This window comes from Myxocyprinus asiaticus, chromosome 6 (assembly GCF_019703515.2).
Source record: "Myxocyprinus asiaticus isolate MX2 ecotype Aquarium Trade chromosome 6, UBuf_Myxa_2, whole genome shotgun sequence".
In the NCBI taxonomy this organism is placed as follows: domain Eukaryota; kingdom Metazoa; phylum Chordata; class Actinopteri; order Cypriniformes; family Catostomidae; genus Myxocyprinus; species Myxocyprinus asiaticus.
In genome coordinates, this window is record NC_059349.1 from 31,907,950 (window position 1) to 31,928,677 (window position 20,728).

Below are 20,728 nucleotides of genomic sequence, written 5' to 3' on the forward strand. Positions count from 1 at the left end.
TACTTGTAAAAAAACAACACAACCTTATTTTTCCAATTTTACAGACCCTCAAACTGGGCAATGGATCAGAGGGAAAAGAACTGAAAGACTTCCCCCTCACCATCACCTAATAGTGAATGTAATAAATGAGCTCTCTCCTGAAAATATAGTTCAAAAGCACAGCATACTGTACATTAACTGGGCCCGCTGAAAGGCCTTTCAACCTTAAAATCATCCGTTACCAGTTGCATGACTTCTTCCACAGATGTGCACATTGTAAAGTATACCTCAAATGGGGAGTTTCACTCTTTCTGTACTGAAAAATCTGTTTTTAATATGTATTTAATTTTGTCATCCAGTATTTAGTGTATTTATTATTTAATGTTCGTGGAGTAGGCTATTCTGATTCTGAGAGCATAGAGTTCAAAATTTGTTTCCATGCAGGTGGTGAAGGGTTTGGAAAAGCTACTCAATGCTGCCATCTAGTCTTTGCTTGACTTATGACAAAGTTTCCCTTGTTTACAATTGGATGACAGGATGACAAATTGATTTGGTCTATTTTAATTTATTATGTATCTTATACTGTGAACATTACTGATGAATGTAGCTCATATATCTAAACCCAATAAAACTCTGTCAAAAATGATCCCCATGCACCCCTGCTTATGTAGCACATGCATTATTTATTACTGTAACACACATTATAGTCACTATCATTCAAAACATGTATGACTTTTTTTACCCCATGAAACAAAAAAGGAGATGTTTCACAGAATGCCAGGGACTGACAGACACAGTCACCATTCACTTTCATTGTATGGGAAAAAAGATGCTAATACTAAGGGTAACATTGTGCCTTACATGTCCTTTTGTGTTCTACAGAAGAAAGTCATACCTGTTATGATATGGTCGCACAATGAAAGGTTTTTGATAATCCTTTTTCTTGTTTTGAAAAGCAGCGTTTCTAATCACTGCATACTGTATAATATAATGCATGGCAGCTATTGTTGACTGCAGATGAGTGCTATAAAAATGTGTATTGTGTTCAGTTCTTATGTGTATCATCACTTCTTCTTATGCTGTTCCATAAAGCAGAATACACTTTCTCAAATAACAATTCCAACAACTCAAGCATAGATTTTAACAAATGAAAACATGTCAGGTAAGGATAAAATATGTGCATACAGACAATAGACAGACAGACAGACAGACAGATAAATAGATAGATAGATAGATAGATAGATAGATAGATAGATAGATAGATAGATAGATAGATAGATAGATTAGACTGACTGCAATGGAAAAAAAAAAAAAAAAAAAAAAAAAATACAGCGCGAGTGGGCGTGGCCTATGAAGCCACGCCTCACTGAACTCAACTCTTGAGTATAAATGAGACAAGCAGCCTCACAAGTTTAAACATTTGAACGTACATTAATTTACTGCACAATGACTAATGATGACTCATAATTTCAAATTGAGAAAGAAATTAGATGGACAAGTGTATACTATTTGAAGTAATCCTCAAACTGTAGCGAATCATTATTTCAGTAATTAAACACCGGATCTTGAATACCCATCCACGCACGGAACCGGACGCTGAAGGTAAATTGCTTGGCTTTAATTCAGTGTGAAGAAAAACATTTAACATATTCCGTAAAATATGTGTAGTAGTTGTTTGAATTGATGGTGCTGAACGGGTTAACTCCAGTGATGATCATATTTATTTCTCTAGCACAAGTCGAGAGTTATTCCTATGCAGCTGAAGAGATGCTATAGACCTCAAAGACTTTTGCGGTTAGTTTTAATGCAGGACACGACCGTATGAAATATTGCATGTGTGTGGCAAAAGACATACTCAAGTCTTTCACAAGTGGAAAACTATCAGCTTAGATGTGAAAGTGCTGACACTGCACTTTTCAATTAGACTTGGATGAAGTGATCTATTGCTGAGCATTCTTTCAAGTTAAATATAATTATCATTGTGGCATATAATTAAGTTCTTATTTATGTATTGTATAAATATATTTGAAGTAAAATTATTTTAAATATAATATTTATTATATATGCATTAATAATTTGTATCATATATCCTATTATATATATAATGAATATATATTTGACATTTAAGATAGTAAACGCAATTAAAATTTACATTTGAAACACAATTCTTTTGGTTTCACAGGCGGAGGAGAAATACAGCGTTGGATTTTGTCACTGACAGTTAAAGGAAGCATGAAGTGTGGACGTGAAGACTGGTATTGTGGCCTTGTGCTGCTTCTGATTGTTCAAACTGTGGTCTCCATGGTGATTCCCAATGCCACCCAATTAGAGGCTTTGCTGGAAAAATACATGGATAAGGATGAGGCGTGGTGGCAATCCAAGCCAAGGGGCAAGAGAGCAATTTCACAAAGCGATATGCAGCTCATCCTTGACCTGCATAATAAGCTGAGGGGTCAAGTGTACCCCCCTGCCTCAAACATGGAATACATGGTAAGATTACATGATTATCCAGTACTCAGTCACAATATTAGTCAATCATGGTGCTACTTACTTGGCCAGCTTCCCCTTCTGGCCTTTTTAAAACAATGTACATGCAACATTTGTGATCAAATATACTGTAGATTTGTTGCAGAATAAGATAGATACATACATACATACATACTTTATTAATCCCTGTGGGGAAATTAGTGTGCAAAAGCAGCCAAACATTAAAACTATACACATAAGTACCACATATAATAATAAAATTAATAAATAAATGACATCCGAAGATAATTACACAATATACAATATGTGTGTGTGTGTGTGTGTGTGTGTGTGTGAAGTAGTGATGAGGATGAGGCGTCAGATGTGTATGAGTGTGTTTGGCTGTAGGTGGGGGGTTAATAATTTACCAGCAACTTCACCAAAAAGTCAGTGGTGCCTCTGCACATGGGGGATGAATTGTACAATCTTATGGCAGTAGGCACAAATGACCTTCTGTAGCGCTCCCTGTTGCACCAAGGTAGGATTAGCCTACTGCTGAAGGTGCTCCTCATTTCATCAAGCATGCCATATAGGGGGTGAGATATATTGTCCATGATGGTCAGAAATGTAGATATTATTCTCTTCTCAGCAACCACCTCCAGAGGGTCCAGGTCCACCCCAATGACAGAGGCTGCCTTCCTAGTGAGCTTATTCAGCCGTTTAACTTCTCCAGTTTTAGCCCCACTACCCCAGCACACCAGTGGATAAAACAAGGAGCTGGCGAAAGATGTAACTTTGAAAGATTGCCTGATCTTCCAAGAATTAGGGTTCAGACTTTGTTTGACATGATTTGAGACAGTCAAGAAAATAAATAAATCTGTTAATAACCCTTTACAATAATATTGTTTTTGTTTTTGTTTTGCATTAATTAACTACATTAGTTAAAATGAACTAACAAATAAACAATATTTTTCAGCACTTATTAATCTTTGTTAATGTTAATTCTACCATATACTAAAACATTTATTAAATTAGAAGTTGTATATGTTAAGAAATAACATACATATATGTTAGAGACAAAATATGGACACTATGTTGGAAATTGCCAAGTAATTGGTGGATTAATAAGAGATTTTTTTGGAAGAAAGCAAGCTACATGAGATGCACAGAAACGATAGATGAAATATATCGCAAAAACTTTTGCACATTATGAAAACCTCTTATTAGGTGTCATACTTTTGTCAAAAACTTTTGTCAAAGTCAAAGTGAGAAAAAAAAGAAGGGAAGAAAAAGTGTTACCAGCATTCATCATTTCTTCTGACACTGAACACCTGTGCACAGAAAAAATAGTTTCAACTTTCCCATTGAATTATATGCTTTATTTTTTTCTTTTAAATTTTTTGAGGGGGTCATGAGGGTTCATATAAATGATTTATATGTATGGAGGGCACTGCCAAACAATATTGAGTACCACACCAAGGTGCATGAGTTTTGCATCATGATAAATGAGGTACACTTAACACAGATGCATTCAGAAACACTGAACTACAGTCAAGTTTGTGGTCTACAACAAACAATCCATCACGAAGGCCAAAACGCAGCTTCTCCTTCCCACGTACTGTGGCTCACCTACTGTTCGAGGCACTCAGCCAGACCTCTCATTGCTTTCAGAGCAGTGGGCCTTCACCAAATATGACCTGATAATTCTTAGAACCTTCCACAGCTGCTTCTTGCTGCAATGTAGTTGGCAACAATGGAGGCAAATGTTGACTCAGAAATTAAAGAGTAAAATGGAATGTAACCTTGTGTTCTTGTGGCACAACTAGCAGAGTATAGCGCTAATATCACCATTTTGGGTTTGATTCACAGGGAATAAACGTACTGATGAAATGTGTACTTTAAATGCACTCTAAGGGACCGTTCATACCAAACACATTTTTGCGTCTGTTAGCAATGTTTTTCAATTGTTTTTCTATGTAAACATGTCAGACAACTTTGATCATTGCCCCACATTTCCCTGTTTTCAGCGTATCGTGCAAAATCTCTATTTTTAGACACCATGTCAGGTTAAAAAGAACTTTAACTTTTAAAAACGTGTCTCAAGACACCTGTATTATGTTTTATGTGTTGCGCTGCATCTAGCTTGTTTTAGCAGAAGAACATGTTCTACCTGAGCAACATTTTAACAACCCCTAGCAAAATGCTAGCAACCCCTAGCTACATGCTAAAACATGCTAGTTATCTAAGGGTGTGTTCACACTTGGCTGATTTGGTTCGATTAAAATGAACTCTGGTGCGATTGCTCTGTTATTGCGGTTCATTTGAACAAGTGTGAACGCTGTCACCCGAACCTTGGTGCGCACCAAACAAGCAGACCGAGACCGCCCGAATAGTGGGTCTCGGTCTGCTTCCAGACGAACTCTGGCGCGGTTCGATTGATATATGAACACAGCATGGACCAAAGACGTCTAAACGGACCAATAACAGGAAGTAATTTGCCTTATACTGACTTCAAGCATACCTGGTTCTTCTCATCATAGGAGCCATGTTGCCCATTACAGTTTGATACAGGCGTCGGAACCGCCGTGAGCCGTCCTTGCAGCATATCTTCATTTGTGTGTGCAACGGAGGAATTCCTGGCGCTGTTTTGACTCCTTTACACCTTTTATTAGCTCTTCGTTTGTTCTCAGCTGGTAAAAATACCACCATATATGCATATATAAATATAACGAGCGCATTTTGCCCAGCAGCCAGCATTTTGGATGATCGGCAAGTTCCGTCAAAAAATATACATCATAAAAGCTGTCCAATCAGGTTGCGTCTTTTTCCTGATGCCTTTGGTTTTGTATCGTTAGGTTCGGTGTTAAAAATGCCACTGTGAATGCTAAGTGAACCAGGACTAAATGTATTATTTTCTTTTTTGGTTTGGACCAAGAGAACTGAACTACAAGTGTGAACACACCCTAAGTTGCTTTGGATAATGGGCTCTATTTTCGTGAGTGCGCAAAGCGCAGCGCTGCGTGCTACGACCGTGTGCAACTTCTTATCCGATTTTCATGAGAGCATTAATTCTAGGTGAATAGAGTTACAAAGTTAATCTCCAAATTCTGAAAGTACAGAATATCAAATTCTGTCCCTTCAATCGCTGTTGAATCTGTTTGTTAAAACAACAAATTATGAGATTTGTGTTAAACTTTCTAGAGGTCATGGCTTATTTTTCAAATTATTATTATTATTATTGTTGTTATGTTTATATGTATTATTATTCTTGTATATTTACAATTGTATTTAGGATTTCATTTTGACTAGTAATTTTCCACCTGTTGTAGAGTGGTTTTTAAGTCACGGGAAAAGGGGCCGGTGGAAGAAGTTGGAGAGAGTAAAACGATTGGATTTAGTATGATGTTTTTGACCACTTCATTATTTCTATTATATTTTCGTTTCGTTTGAAGTGTAATTTGAATTTAGAAATATTTTTGGTTACATTTTTCAGTAATTGAATGTAATTTTTCAAAATCAAAATTTACTGGTAGAAGTGCACACCGATACAATCACTGTTAATACTAGCCATGAATAGTAAGTAGATTAAATTATTAATAATAATTACTTAATTTAACGGAGCGTCCAAATTTACATCCAAATTCTGACTAGAATCACATTTTCCATGCGTATAAAAGGAGTGTGTCGCTGTCATGGAAACATGCCTGACATTCATCAAGGATGTAGTTAATGCACAAAAGAGTGTTATTTTCAATTCCTCTCATTATTTGTATACAGTCCATTTACACTACCAACTTCTTATTAATGTGCTGTCTTTGTTTAATTCGTTGGTGCTTGAGGGAACGGACTATATAACTGGATGCAGACGCTGGAATAACCAGAGAAGAACCTCAGAATTAAATTGCACTTGGTCCAGACCGTCCAGACTTTTTGCGCGTTGCGCACGCGATTCCGCCAACCTCACTTGCGCCTAGACTTAGCGCATGCTTGCACGAAAATACCAAAACTTCATGGCCATGTCCATTGACTTTGTGCTTATGACTTAAGGCATTGCACTACGCTTAATGCTTGCACTCTTAAAATAGGGCCCAAAGTGTCTGCAAAATGTGCAAACGTTAAAAAAGTGCAACAAATATGTGTTTTGGCTTTACCCTTGTCATTATGCTAACAGAGCCCATCTTGTCGCACTGTAGTGTTGCAACTTTCATTTTTCATAGTTCTTAGGTCCAGCTTTAGTGTGTAACTAATTAACTGATTCTCCCTTAATCCTGAAATGTATGATTCAGTTTCCATGACTGCACATGGATCAGTCCATATGACTGCTTGCAGTCAGCTATTAAAGAACATTTTCAAAACATTCTTCTTAGTCAGTTACTTTTGACTTGATAAAATCTGCGGCACTCTGGGACTCTCAGTGTTTAATCTGTCAAACCCCCAGAACCCTGTATCCCACAGCAAAGTTTAACAGAATATGTCTTTGTGTGGGGCCCAGGTAGGGGAGGAGACATAGCTATCTCCACTCTCCATAGTCATCTGGGTAATTAATCTGAAAAGGAAGTGAGAAGGGAGTCGCAGAGGATGCACTCCCTAGGAATGCACTCAGATGGTCGGTGTAACAGCAAATTAGGCATCACAACAACTAAACAATGACAAGACAGGTCTCAAAGGCCACATAAAATCTCAATAGGCTTTGCATCTCTATGCACATTCAGATGCAGTAAGTTTGCTATGGTCTTCAGCATCGTAAAGACTTTTACGGCAAACATTTAGAGTACATTGATGACAATCACAGGCCATTACTCAGTACTGTTCCTGCTGTAGTCATGCTATTGAAAGACAAGAATTTTACACTTGTATTAATATTATCATTGTAAATAGTATATACAGTACCATTTTGGGCTTCTAGTTAAGATTCAAATAAAAATTCTTGTATTTTGTCAGGTCATTCATTGTGCAATATAAAAGATGAGAATTATCAAGGTAGTTCATAAATAATATTTGTTGAGGACTGCCAGAATGGAATGCACCTTAGCTATGCACACATGGAACAGATTACAGGAACACAGGGCAGAAAACTACGCATTTGTAATTTTAAATTTAGCCTGCTCTGTAGTGAAATAATCAGAACTCTGTGCAGAACAGTACACTGAGCCTTTTCTTTTATTAAAACAATTTAAACTCCCCAGGTAAATCTGTGGAGATCCTAAACACAGTGTTACTGTAATAAGTCTTTTGTTCCAAGCTAGTGCAACACAAATTCTTTATGGTTTTTAACTTCAACTGGCCCACTTGTAGATCCATATCAACCTACTGGTCAAAATCAAGCAACCATGCATTGACGTACATAGGCAGAACCAGGTTCAACCAACTGCTAAAAATGTTATCAAAATGTTTTATCAGAATGTTGTTCGGAGATGTTGTTTTGCCCCTAAAATTATTAACTGTTGTGTTTTAATGTTTGGACCTTTTTCCTTTACTTAAGCAAAAAGTATGACAGGTATACAGCAATCATGTTACCTTAAAAAACATTAATAAGCCTCACTCTGTGCTGTGTGTGGGACAGGTGTGGGACACTGAACTGGAGAGTAGTGCTGAGCACTGGGCACACACTTGTCTGTGGGAACATGGACCCTCTCACCTACTGACGCAGATTGGCCAGAACCTGGGAGCTCACTGGGGCAGGTGCTGTATTGATAACCTAACTTTATACATTTGTGCTCAAAAGTTTGCATACCCTGGAAGAAATTGTGAAATTTTGGCATTGATTTTGAAAATATGACTGATCATGCAAAAAAACTGTGTTTTATTTAAGGATAGTGATCATATGAAGCCATTTATCATCACATAGTTGTTTGGCTCCTTTTTAAATCATAATGATAACAGAAATCACCCAAATCGCCCTGATCAAAAGTTTACATACCCTTGAATGTTTGGCCTTGTTACAGACACACAAGGTGACACATACAGGTTTAAATGGCATTTAAAAGTTAATTTCCCACACCTGTGGCTTTTTAAATTGCAATTAGTGCCTGTGTATAAATAGTCAATGAGTTTGTTAGCTCTCACGTGGATGCACTGAGCAGGCTTGATACTGAGTCATGGGGAGCAGAAAAGAACTGTCAAAAGACCTGCATAACAAGGTAATGGAACTTTATAAAGATGGAAAAAGATATAAAAAGATATCCAAAGTCTTGAAAATGCCAGTCAGTACTGTTCAATCACTTATTAAGAAGTGGAAAATTCAGGGATCTCTTGATACCAAGCCAATGTCAGGTAGACCAAGAAAGATTTCAGCCACAACTGCCAGAAGAATTGTTCGGGATACAAAGAAAATCCCACAGGTAACCTCAGGAGAAATACAGGCTGCTCTGGAAAAAGACGGTGTGGTTGTTTCAAGGAGCACAACACGATGATACTTGAACAAAAATGAGCTGCATGGTCAAGTTGCCAGAAACAATATGCCTGACAACACCTTGACATGCCTCACAGCTTCTGGCACACTGTAATTTGGAGTGACGAGACCAAAATAGAGCTTTATGGTCACAACCATAAGCGCTATGTTTGGAGAGGGGTCAACAAGGCCTATAGTGAAAAGAATACCATCCTCATTGTGAAGCATGGTGGTGGCTCACTGATGTTTTGGGGGTGTGTGAGCTCTAAAGGCATGGGGAATCTTGTGAAAATTGATGGCAAGATGAATGCAGCATGTTATCAGAAAATACTGGCAGACAATTTGCATTCTTCTGCACGAAAGCTGCGCATGGGACGCTCTTGGACTTTCCAGCACGACAATGACCCTAAGCACAAGGCCAAGTTGACCCTCCAGTGGTTACAGCAGAAAAAGGTGAAGGTTCTAGAGTGGCCATCACAGTCTCCTGACCTTAATATCATCGAGCCACTCTGGGGAGATCACAAATGTGCGGTTCATGCAAGACGACCAAAGACTTTGCATGACCTGGAGGCATTTTGCCAAGACGAATGGGCAGCTATACCACCTGCAAGAATTTGGGGCCTCATAGACAACTATTACAAAAGACTGCACACTGTCATTGATGCTAAAGGGGGCAATACACAGTATTAAGAACTAAGGGTATGCAGACTTTTGAACAGGGGTCATTTCATTTTTTTCATTGTTGCCATGTTTTGTTTTATGATTGTGCCATTCTGTTGTAACCTACAATTGAATATGAATCCCATAAGAAATAAAATAAATGTGTTTTGCCTACTCACTCATGTTTTCTTTAAAAATTGTACATATATTACCAATTCTCCAAGGGTATGCAAACTTTTGAGCACAACTATATATATATATATATATATATATATATATATATACTTTTATGTACTGTATATAACTCTTTATGTATACCTTAAATGTTCATATTGTAACATAAAATCTTGATTTTGATTTGAAAGAAGTTAATGGACATGTTATGCATCAGCTAACCATTTCAACTGGTATAAGATAAACCAGCAACATGTGGATTGGCATTTCAGCCCCAGGCCTTAATCAGGGTTAACCCTTTATCCTTGTGTGACCTGCGTCCACATGCGTGGACGTTGTATTTTGGCTTTGCTATACTTAACGCTTAATTTATATGAATAAAAACCAACTGAATAATGTTTACAAGACTCTAGTCATTTAAAGGGTTAACTTCTGCCGCACCGATTCGTGTTAAACAACCGCATGCCGTCGATTTCCTTGAAGCACTCCTACGGACACGGCGGCAAAAAAAGTGCCTCTGATAAGAAATATCTTAATGTTTTTTCATTGAAACCTGTTTGGTTGTAAAGAGTAGCGTCTCTAGCATTTCCTCAAAAGTAGAAAAAACATGTTAGCTATTTTGAATAACTTTCAACTCTAACACATCTCTGGGTCATTTAGCTTCATTTTAATATACATTTTGTTATGTTTAATTTAGTTATCTCTGTTCAATACGATTCTATTCATTAGCATTAGTAAATGCATTCCTATACACCGATAAGCCACAACACTGTTGTGTATGAAAATCCCAGGAGATCAGCAGTTACAGAAATATTCAAACAATCATCCGTGCAATTATCTAATTAGCAATTGTGTGGCAGCAGTGCAGTGCATAAAATCATGCAGATACGGGTCAGGAGCTTCAGTTAATGTTCACATCAACCATCAGAATGGGGATAAAATGCGATCTCAGTGATTTGGACCGTGGCATGATTGTTGGTGCCAGACGGGCTGGTTTGAGTATTTCTGTAACTGCTGATCTTCTGTGATTTTCACACACAACAGACTCTAGAATGTACTCAGAATGGTGCCAGAAACAGAAAACATCCAGTGAGCGGCAGTTCTGTGGACGGAAATGCCTTGTTGATGAGAGAGGTCAACAGAAAATGGCCAAACTGGTTCGAACTGACAAAGTCTATGGTAACTCATATAACTGCTCTGTACAACTGTGTTGCGAAGAATGGCATCTTAGAATGCTGTTCTGAGATGTGGGTTGGCGCTGATTTGGCGGTACGAGGGGGCCTACACAATATTAGGCAGATGGTTTTAATGTTGTGGCTGATTGGTGTGTATTTACTGTGCATTTTCACATTGAGAATAAATGGGTTCATCCAAAAGCTGAAAAATTTTGTTTTCAGAGGCTTTATATGGGGTTAGGATGAAAATAAGGTGCATTTTGAGCTGTTCTGAGACCAGTGCACATAGACAGCACACTGGAGGTGATGTCATTCACTAAATAGTAAGCAAGGGAGCAAGGGAGCATCCTATAGCTTTCTATGCAGCTAAGTGCATTCAGTCCTAAAATCCAACCAAACGTTCAGTTTCAGACTGCAGATGATATTTGGACCACTTAATATGTTTGGCAGACATGGTAATCAGTACATAGATTCGGGATTGTATAATGCTAGATTTTATTTTAACATGGTTGGCAGTGATTGGATGATGCTGGCCATTACATTGAATAAGAATGATTTATTCAGCTTTACAGAAAATCAGCTGTAATGTCTGTAACATCTCAAAAACATGAATAACTCCGGGAAACATAATAAACAATTTGATGAAAAAAAATTTTTCTATAGCTTAGTGTTATTTAAAATTTCACAACGTAGTCTCGCTGTCCACATATGTGGACATTAATCTTTAGGAAAACTATTTGCTCTAGATTTATTTATTTATTTATTTTATTTTTTTGCTTGTTTATTAGGTGCTACTAGTTTCAAATCAAAAAGGGAAATGGAAAATGAACACAACAGTCATGCTCAGGTATTAGGAGGTTAACTACTTATAACCAAAAGTGTACAGGGTCATTAAAGACCCTAGATATATATTAGTGTTGGGGTAGTTTTATATTATTTATTTATTTTGCGCTTCCATAAATCATATTTTTATGATTATTTCATTAGATCTTCATCTATATAAGTTTACTATCACATGATATATATTTATTTGTTTATTGCAAGACAAATGAGCACTGTATTCATACAAATGACTATATATGTCACGTTGATTTTCTGTGTGACAATGGTGAATTATCAGTATTGCATATGTGTGTACACATATTATACATGCTATGTCTTACTCAATGAGTCAGTGATTGACTTGATTTACATTTGACATTGGTATTTGATGAAGTAGCAATGTGGAAGTAAACTAGCAAGTGTAACACATGAACAGTATGTTATGACTATTGTTATAAGTTGTGCGTCTATTTAGAAAAAAAAATTGTATGTGTAGCTTATGTGTTATGTGTAGCTCAGTATGTTTTTGACAGCCAGTTGTGTCTCAGTAAAAATTTCAGTGTGGAAGTAATGAACCATATTCTATATTTATTGCATCATCTCTGATGTATGAAAAATAAAACATCAAAATATATAAAATATATTCTATTCAATTATTTTCCAATTGTCTTGAAAAAGTTTTGAAAATTTGACACTATTTGGGCATTTTGTAGATCGATTTGTGATAGATATACGTGCCGGGTCTCAAAAGACCAGAGTATGTAATAATGTTTGGCGAAACACCCATGAATTTAAGGGTCAAACACAAGACCTGGGAGTGGAAACACTTTAGTTTAAATGAAGTTCATATTATCATATACTTAATTGTTGCTGGTTTTACCTTCTACTAGTGATCTGTAATTTCCATGCATCTGGATAGTGAAGTTGTACCAGAATAACTACCTAAAACAGCACCCCTGATTAATGTTACATCTAAAACTTTTTAAAAAAACTGCATCACATTTTGACAAATCTCAGCCCATGTATTAACTGTTACTGTTTTAAATATAATCATCTTTAGAGACAGGCCCCCAACATTTCACGTCCAAGCCTGGTATGATGAGGTGAGAGATTTCAGCTACCCCTATCCACAGGAGTGTAACCCTTACTGCCCATACAGATGCTCCGGACCTGTCTGCACACATTACACACAAGTAAAACCGCAGTCACCAACTCAACACCCTTCCAAAAACATGAAAAATATGCACCCAGTATTATGTGTTCTTAAAGAAATAATTCACCCCCCTATGTGACTTGCTTTCATCTGTGAAACACAAAATGAGTTTTGCCTAACATTTTCTTTTGTGTTCCATGGTAGAAAGAAAGTCAACCAGTAATATAGGATTATGATTTGTTTGCAGCTTGTTTGGGCCACAAGCAGTAAGATTGGCTGTGCCATCAATGTGTGTTACAACATGAATGTTTGGGGGATGATCTGGGCCAAAGCTGTGTACCTGGTCTGCAATTACTCTCCTCCGTAAGGACACTCTGTTTTGTCTATTGCAATATACATAATTCTAAACATGCGTTATTCCTAGCTCTTTTAATGTTGCATCTTTTTCTCAGAGGTAACTGGTGGGGACATGCACCGTACAAGCATGGAACCCCATGCTCTGCCTGTCCCCCCAGCTATGGGGGCAGTTGCCGAAACAATCTCTGCTATAAAGGTAGAAAATATATTAAATGAATCAATCAATAGCAAACAGACATTTGTGAAGGCTCAAGTCTGGATCTCTTAAAAAATGTAATAATAACATACTCTCTTCAGATGATGGCAGTCATTCGCATTATACCCCTGAGACAGAAGAAAGTAACTATATCGAGCCAGAGCCAATCCGAAGCCATGACCCTCCGACACCTTCTCCCACTGAGAAGATTGAGACGAATGAGGTCATCAGCACTTCCCAGATGTGTGAGATTACATGTTATTCAATTTCATGGGTTAACTTCAGAGAAGATGTTAAGATATCCTAAAGTACAATGCTTTCTTTTTTTTACCCTAGGCATTACTTTGACTACTGTTCACTCTTATGTTCTTCGAGCTGAATGTGTGAGTTTAATCAAATGGTAACTAAACGTTACATAACACACTGTTTATATTTTGTTTTTGTTTTTGTTTTTTTAAGCTCAGCAGGTAGAATGTAATACTAGATTACGTGATCAGTGCAAAGGAACAACCTGTAACAGGTAAATTGGTTGACTCTTATGTTGATAATTACAAAAGAATGTGGTTGGATCATGGTACTATGAATGATTTCATGACTGGTAAATCTTTGAACAGGTATGAATGCCCACCAGGTTGTTTGCACAACTATGGAAAAGTAATTGGATCAGGGCATTACGAAATGGTAAGTAAATACATATGTTAAACTTTATTTTTTGTAATCATAATGAGGCACTGCATCCCATATTGCTTGACATCAAATCAAATTTACAAGTTGATTTTTACATATTTAAATACTGTGCTATTATGGATAGATTGTGGGCAGTTCAGGGTCTCTCTCATTAATGTTGCTGTTTTTCCAGCAATCCAGTATCTGTGGAAGTGGCTTGCATGCTGGAATAATAAATGACGATGGAGGCTGGATGGATGTCACCAGGGTGGGCAGAAGGCAACGATTCTCAAAGTCCTTCAAGAATGGAGTTCAGACTCTAGCGTAAGTCACAGAGCCCACATGTTTCATGCTGCTAGAGACAATTTCAGCAATGCTCTCATTTTTTATTCTCATGTTATTCCTCAGGAAAAATCAAAGTGCCAATGCCTTCACTGTATCAAATGTCCCAGGTCAGTGCAAGTGTGTCAATCTGATGGTCCTTTATGAGATAAAGTTGCTGGAGATTTCAGAAAAGAAATGTAATAACAAATGTTATGTGACTTCCAGTGAAAGCTGTTAATTGTGAAACCACAGTGGCACAATTCTGTCCTTTCAAGAAACCAGTCAGGCACTGTCCACGGTAAATTTATTTTACACAGATATAATATTGACAGATTACACAAAATACCAGGTGGTAAAAAAAAAAACACAACAGCTAACAAGATTAATTTTTTCAGGTTGTATTGTCCGCGTAACTGCTTGTATGACAGCTCTGCTCGAGTAATTGGAACCCGCTATTATTCAGATGTAAGTCTTTGTGCATATTTTATTGAGATAATACTAATATTGAGTTGCCATTTACCAGACTGTATTGTTTAAGACTTATGTATTTTGTTCAAATTCCTTATTCATTTTATTCATACAAATTTATTTATTTTAAATTCTACACATTTATTTTGAACTCAAAATATGAACACTATTTAAAGATTACTCAATTAAATTTTATGGAAATTTGTCACAATTAAAATGCGTAAATCTTAAATAGTTTGAATATTTTTTTAAAGGTGCATTGTTCTGTCACTGCCCTGTTACAACTATTATGAAGTTACATACTGCTTTATTAGGTCTACTGTATTGCTATTCCCATAGGAAAGAAAAATCACAAAATATCTTTAATATCTCAAGTGTTTTTCCGAGACAGCAATGATATTAAAAGAGAGCAAGAGAGAAAAACTACATTTAGACTTTTGCTTAAATCTGCTGCTTCTCAGATTTTTCTCATGAGAAGCAGGCCACAGTAACATACCGTAACGTGTCTTCTCTAGAGTTGCAGAAGTGATCTCAACAATGTCTCAAACTTCACTCAGATTTTGCTGAGTGAAATTTTGCATTAAATTATTCCAAGATAATTAGATCTACTGTATGTTATCCATATAAATTGTATAGCTCTTAAAGGCATAGTCCACCCAAAAAATGAAAATTCTCTCATCATTTACTCACCCTCATGCCATCCCAGTGTATGACTTTCTTTCTTCTGCTGAACGCAAATTAAGATTTTTAGAAGAATATCTCAGCTCTGTTTGTCCATACAATGCAAGTTAATGGTGACCAGAACTCCAAAAGCTCCAAAAAGTAGATAAAGTCAGCATAAAAGTAATCCATACACTGCCTGGCCAAAAATAAATTTGCCGTTTGGATTTAAATAAGCAGATACTTAAGAGCCAATGATTGGATCATTATTGCAGTGATTAATATGTTTCAGCTGGCAAAAATGATTTTATCCCTAACTGATGCAGTGTGTAGCTTCTCATTTCTTAAACAACTATGTCGGAAGATGTGACCCATGGTCGTGGAAGAGATGATACTGTGTTTCAGAAGAGGCAAATTATTCACCTGCTTCAAGCAAAGAAACAACTATGAGATTGCTGAAATCACTGGAATTGGGTTAAGAAATGTCCAGCGCATTACTAAAACTTGGAAAGATAGTAGTGAACCATCAGCTTCGCGGAAGAAATTTGGTCGGAAAAAAGTCTTGAATGATCGTGAGCGGAGATCACTTAAACGCTTGAAGTCGCATCATATAAAATCGACAGTAGAACTCATGGCTATGTTTAATAGTGAAAGTAAGAGCATTTGCGCATGCACAATGCGAAGATAACTTGCAGGACATGCGAATAAACAGCTGTGTGGCCACAAGAAAGCCACTTTTTAGTGAGGCTAATCTGAAAAAACAACTTCAATTTGCTAGGGAGCATAAAGATTGGACTGTGGAGCAATGGAAAAAGGTCATGTGATCTGATAAGTCCAGATTTACCCTATTCCAAAGCGATGGGCACGTCAGGGTAAAAAGGGAAGCGCAAGAAGCGATGCACCCGTCATGCATAGTGCCCACTGTACAAGCCTCTGGAGGCAGTGTTATGATCTGGGGTTGCTTCAACTGGTCAGGTCTAGGCTCAGCAATGTTGTGCGGCAATAAAATGAAGTCAGCTGATTACCTGAATGTACTGAATGACCAGGTTATCCCATCAATAGATTTTTCCATCCCTGACGGCACAGGCATTTTCCAGCATGACAATGCTAAGATTCATCGAGCGCAAATTGTGAAAGAGTGGTTCAGGGAGCATGAGGAATCATTTTCACACATGAATTGGCCACCACAGAGTCCTGACCTTAACCCCATTGAAAGTCTTTGAGATGTGCTGGAGAAGACTTTACGGAGTGGTTCGACTCTCCTGTCATTAATACAAGATCTCGGCCAAAAATATATGCAACTCCAGACAGAAATAAATGTTGTGACATTGCATAAGGTTGTCGAAACAGTGCCACAACGAATGCGCGCCATAATCAAAGCTAAATGTGGTCCAACGAAATATGCAACTTTTTTTTTAAGGCAGTGTAGTTATGATTTATGTTACTGTAAAAGTAATCCTTAAGTAACTTCAGTGGTTTAATCAATGTCTTCTGAAGTGGTCCAGTTGGTTTTGGGTGAGATCAGACCAAAATGTAACTTCTTTTTCACTGTACATCTTGACAGCAGTCTCCTTGGCGATGATGATTTCAAGCTTGATTACACTTTCTTTAGTGCCATCTAGTGCTCTGTGCATGTGTCAAGCACTAGGAAGTGTAACTGAGCTTGAAATCATGACCGTACCTAGAGACTGCAATGACAAGACGTAGAGTGAAAAAGGAGTTACATTTTGGTCTGTTCTCACACATAATCAACTGGATTGAGATTTAGAAGAATATCTCAGCTCTGTAGCTCCATACAATGCATGTGAATGGGTACCAAAATTTTGAAGGTCCAAAAAACATATAAAGGCAGATTAAAAGTAATCCATAAGACTCCAGTGGTTAAATCCATATCTTAGGAAGCGATATAAGTGAGGGTGTGAAATAGATCAATATTTAAGTCCTTTTTTATGATCAATCCCCACTTTCACTTTCACATTCTTCTTCTTTTGTTTTTGGCAATTCACATGCTTCGTTCAGATCGCCACCTACCAGGCAGGGAGGAGAATTTATTGTAAAAAAATTCCTAAATATTGATTTGTTTCTCACCCACATCTATCATATCACTTTTGAAGATATGGATTTAACCACTGGAGTCTTATGGATTACTTTCACGCTGCCTTTATGTGCTTTTTGGAGCTTCAAAATTTTTGTACCCATTCACTTGTATTGTGAGGACCTACAGAGCTGAAATATTCTTCTAAAAATCTTCATTTGTGTTTAGCAGAAGAAAGAAAGTCATACACATCTGGGATGGCATGAGGTTGAGTAAATGATGAGAACACTTATATTTTGGGTGAACTATCCCTTTAACTCTTGTAGTTGTCAATAATTGTCTCATTAAATTAAATAACCGATTACTCAATGAATCCTCTTGAGCTATGAAAGAGCAATGTCTGAGCAATTACATTTTCTTCTGGGTTGCTCTATTACAACTATTAAAAGTCACTGTTCTGTGATGATTACAGAAGAAAAATTCGATTCTTTTTTCTTTATGTGTCCCATCGAGCAGAATTCCAGTATATGCAGGGCAGCTATCCACGCAGGGGTGATTCGTAGTGACTCAGGAGGTTATCTGGATGTAATGCCTGTGGACAAGAGGAGGCAATACAAGGGATCCTACCAAAATGGAATTACCTCAGAGAGGTACTGTGTTGAGTCAGCTTTTCAGAGTCACTGCTGCCATGTACTTTGTAGTTCGATAATCTTTCATTGTTGGCTTCAGCTTGGAAGTAACTCACTTGACTAATTAGCTAATATCCCTCTTTATGAGCTCAGTTGGATAACCTAATCATTATATTTAGAGGGTGGCTGAACCAAAGTCATAAAGACTTTGGGTTTTTGTAAAATAAAACCAGACCACCTACACGGTCTGGTTTTATTTTGCATGGCTACATAGTTTATTGAGGGTATCATGAGTATCTTAAGGGTGATTAATGAACATTCTGTATTTAAAGCATGTATCTTTCTGTCCTGCTGGATTTGGATTAATATTGGCAATTATTCTTCCATTTAGCCTACAGAATCCCACAGGAGGCAAAGCATTCAGAGTGTTTGCGGTCATTTGAAACCATCCTCCAAGGACGGATTCAAACAAATAGAGCTCTTGGTAATATAACGGGGAGTAATTACTGAGCGTTTGGTTTGCTGGTTTTGCTGAGCTGCATTTAAGGCCAGTGCTGTCACGAAAAATCTCCACAGTGAGAAAAAAAAAAGACATTGACTTTGACACAATCTGGTCCTGAGAAAACTAAGTCTCAGTGTTTTCTATTTGTGTTCTTGTACATGTAATGTATATACAAGTTGTAAATATGGTGAATTCACTATATTAGTTAGAAATCGTCTTGTATGTTTTTATGAAAACTGTATTTTGCTTGTTGCATCCCAGTTATTTTATACACATAAATATTATTAACATTTCTTGCCATGACAAAAAAGGGGATTGTGCATGCAAACACAACAGTGTTACTGTCCAAACTTGTAGAACATGTCATATATTACAGTTATAAAGCTTTATTTTTGTAAACATTATTACTATATATTATATAATATTTTTTAACACATTCATATCTTGATACTGTAAAAACCTGGCAGGCCAGGAAATCATTTACAGCTTCAGAAGAATTTGAAAATTTTTCCATAAAAGGAGCCATATGGGAGAGTGGAGAGACATTGTTCTGTGATATTTATTATCATGCAATCTACAATAAAGATATGCTATCATTTAGACTAATGATCATTAATATTCTACTACTTTGCAGTGTGCTTTGACTTTATTGTTAATGTAATCTGAGGTTCTCACATCTTATTTTATTTAAATGTATTACAATGGTTCCCTCATAATAGCCAATTTTAAGGTATTATGTATTTGAATTACTGTGATTCTTAGCTATTCCACTAAAGACAGCTGTGTGGATGTTTCAAATCCAAGACTCTGCAAAGCACAGATGGTGCCTCTGCACCTTGAAGAATGAAAACCCAACGTGCCTCATGTTAAAACTCTCAGCTTATGCTGGCAGTGCGCCGGCACCACAGACAAAGAGGGACATTGTGTGTATGTTAGTGTGTGTGAGCGTGATGATTTCAATCTCACTTCCTGGAGTGCATTTCCTCCATGTAAGGCACAGATGTGGTTTAATCGGGTAGTAACAGGCTCTCTGTCACTCACCTTGACCTCTCTCATTTCCTGTCTGGCCTCTCAGTCTCCTCTCAGATGCCTCTCTTTAGCCACTTGATCTCAAGATCATTACCTTCAGGCTAAGAGGCCTATGCAGTTTATCACAAAATCGCAAGTGTTTTTCTCCTTATTCATAGCTGTCATATTTCGATTTATAAGTTTTCACACTTCAAACTTTTAGACTTGTAAGATGAGTGTTTTTGAAGCACTTAAGAACCATTATTAAAAATGTCACTGTCACATTAGCCTTGTGAGATCACATAATGAAAACAAAGCTAGAAATGTTGACACATACTCTGTAGTATCTGAGGCCCATAGTACATTATATAACTCAATCTTGTCCATTTAAAAACTGATTGCTTAAAGGAATAGTTCACCCAAAAATGACTTTGAAACTTTGTACTGTTCTGGTGAGGTTTTTCCCTCCTTGCAATTACAATGAATGGTGACTGGAACTTTCAAGCTTTAAAAAGGATACGAAAGCACCATAACAGTATCATAAAAGTGGCCCATTTGACATGTGCTATATTTCAAGACTTCTGAAGTGCTTTGTGTGAGGAACACATAACAATTATGTTATTATTCACTGAAAATCTTTACATCCACCCTATCTCTGTAGCGATGTCCGATCTGTGAACAAATATTTCTTTTTAATTCAATCGTGAATCGTGAGCCTATCGTGTTCCAAATCTGTAGTTTTCTTTCTTCTGTGGAACAACAAAAGGAGATGTCAAGCAGAATTTTAGCCTCAGTCACCATTTACTTCCATTGCATTTAAAAAAAATTTTTTTTTTACATACAATAAAAGTGAATGGTGACTGAGACTGACTGAGTCAGTTCCTTACATTCTGCCTAACATCTCCTGTTGTGTACAGTAGATTAAAGGAACTTCCGAGAAAAGACCGGTAGAGCTTTAATGGAACGAGAGGTGATCTGTATGATGGTCTCTAAAGAGAAGAGGTATGCATCAGAGCTCTGTCAAAATTCACAGACCAGTGTGGCAGAAGTAGGAGCTGGAAGG

General features: G+C 37.1%; 1 protein-coding gene across 2 annotated transcripts; it reads left to right on the plus strand.

Moving 5' to 3' along the window:
• The first annotated feature begins 1,399 nt into the window (after window positions 1-1,399).
• LOC127442255 (cysteine-rich secretory protein LCCL domain-containing 1-like) lies at window positions 1,400-19,243 on the plus strand. 2 transcript variants are annotated; one of them, XM_051700132.1, is made up of 16 exons: window positions 1,400-1,581; window positions 1,712-1,773; window positions 2,162-2,469; window positions 8,009-8,127; window positions 12,728-12,860; window positions 13,068-13,183; window positions 13,273-13,373; window positions 13,475-13,618; window positions 13,833-13,893; window positions 13,988-14,054; window positions 14,233-14,363; window positions 14,448-14,491; window positions 14,589-14,661; window positions 14,759-14,828; window positions 18,043-18,176; window positions 18,547-19,243. In XM_051700132.1, exons 3-16 carry the CDS (start codon window positions 2,212-2,214, stop codon window positions 18,596-18,598), a joined length of 1,503 nt encoding a protein of 500 aa, XP_051556092.1. In that variant the 5' UTR covers window positions 1,400-1,581; window positions 1,712-1,773; window positions 2,162-2,211; the 3' UTR covers window positions 18,599-19,243. The 2 variants fall into 2 exon arrangements, with proteins under 2 accessions (XP_051556092.1, XP_051556093.1); XM_051700133.1 differs by lacking the exon at window positions 1,712-1,773.
• Window positions 19,244-20,728: the final 1,485 nt, after the last annotated feature.

Coding starts and splice junctions, on each gene's coding strand:
- LOC127442255 (XM_051700132.1), top strand. CDS start 2,212: ATGAAGTGTGGACGTGAAGACTGGTATTGTGGCCTTGTGCTGCTTCTG. Junction 2,470..8,008: donor CCTCAAACATGGAATACATG/GTAAGATTACAT, acceptor TGTGTGGGACAG/GTGTGGGACACTGAACTGGA. Junction 14,829..18,042: donor GAACCCGCTATTATTCAGAT/GTAAGTCTTTGT, acceptor CCCATCGAGCAG/AATTCCAGTATATGCAGGGC.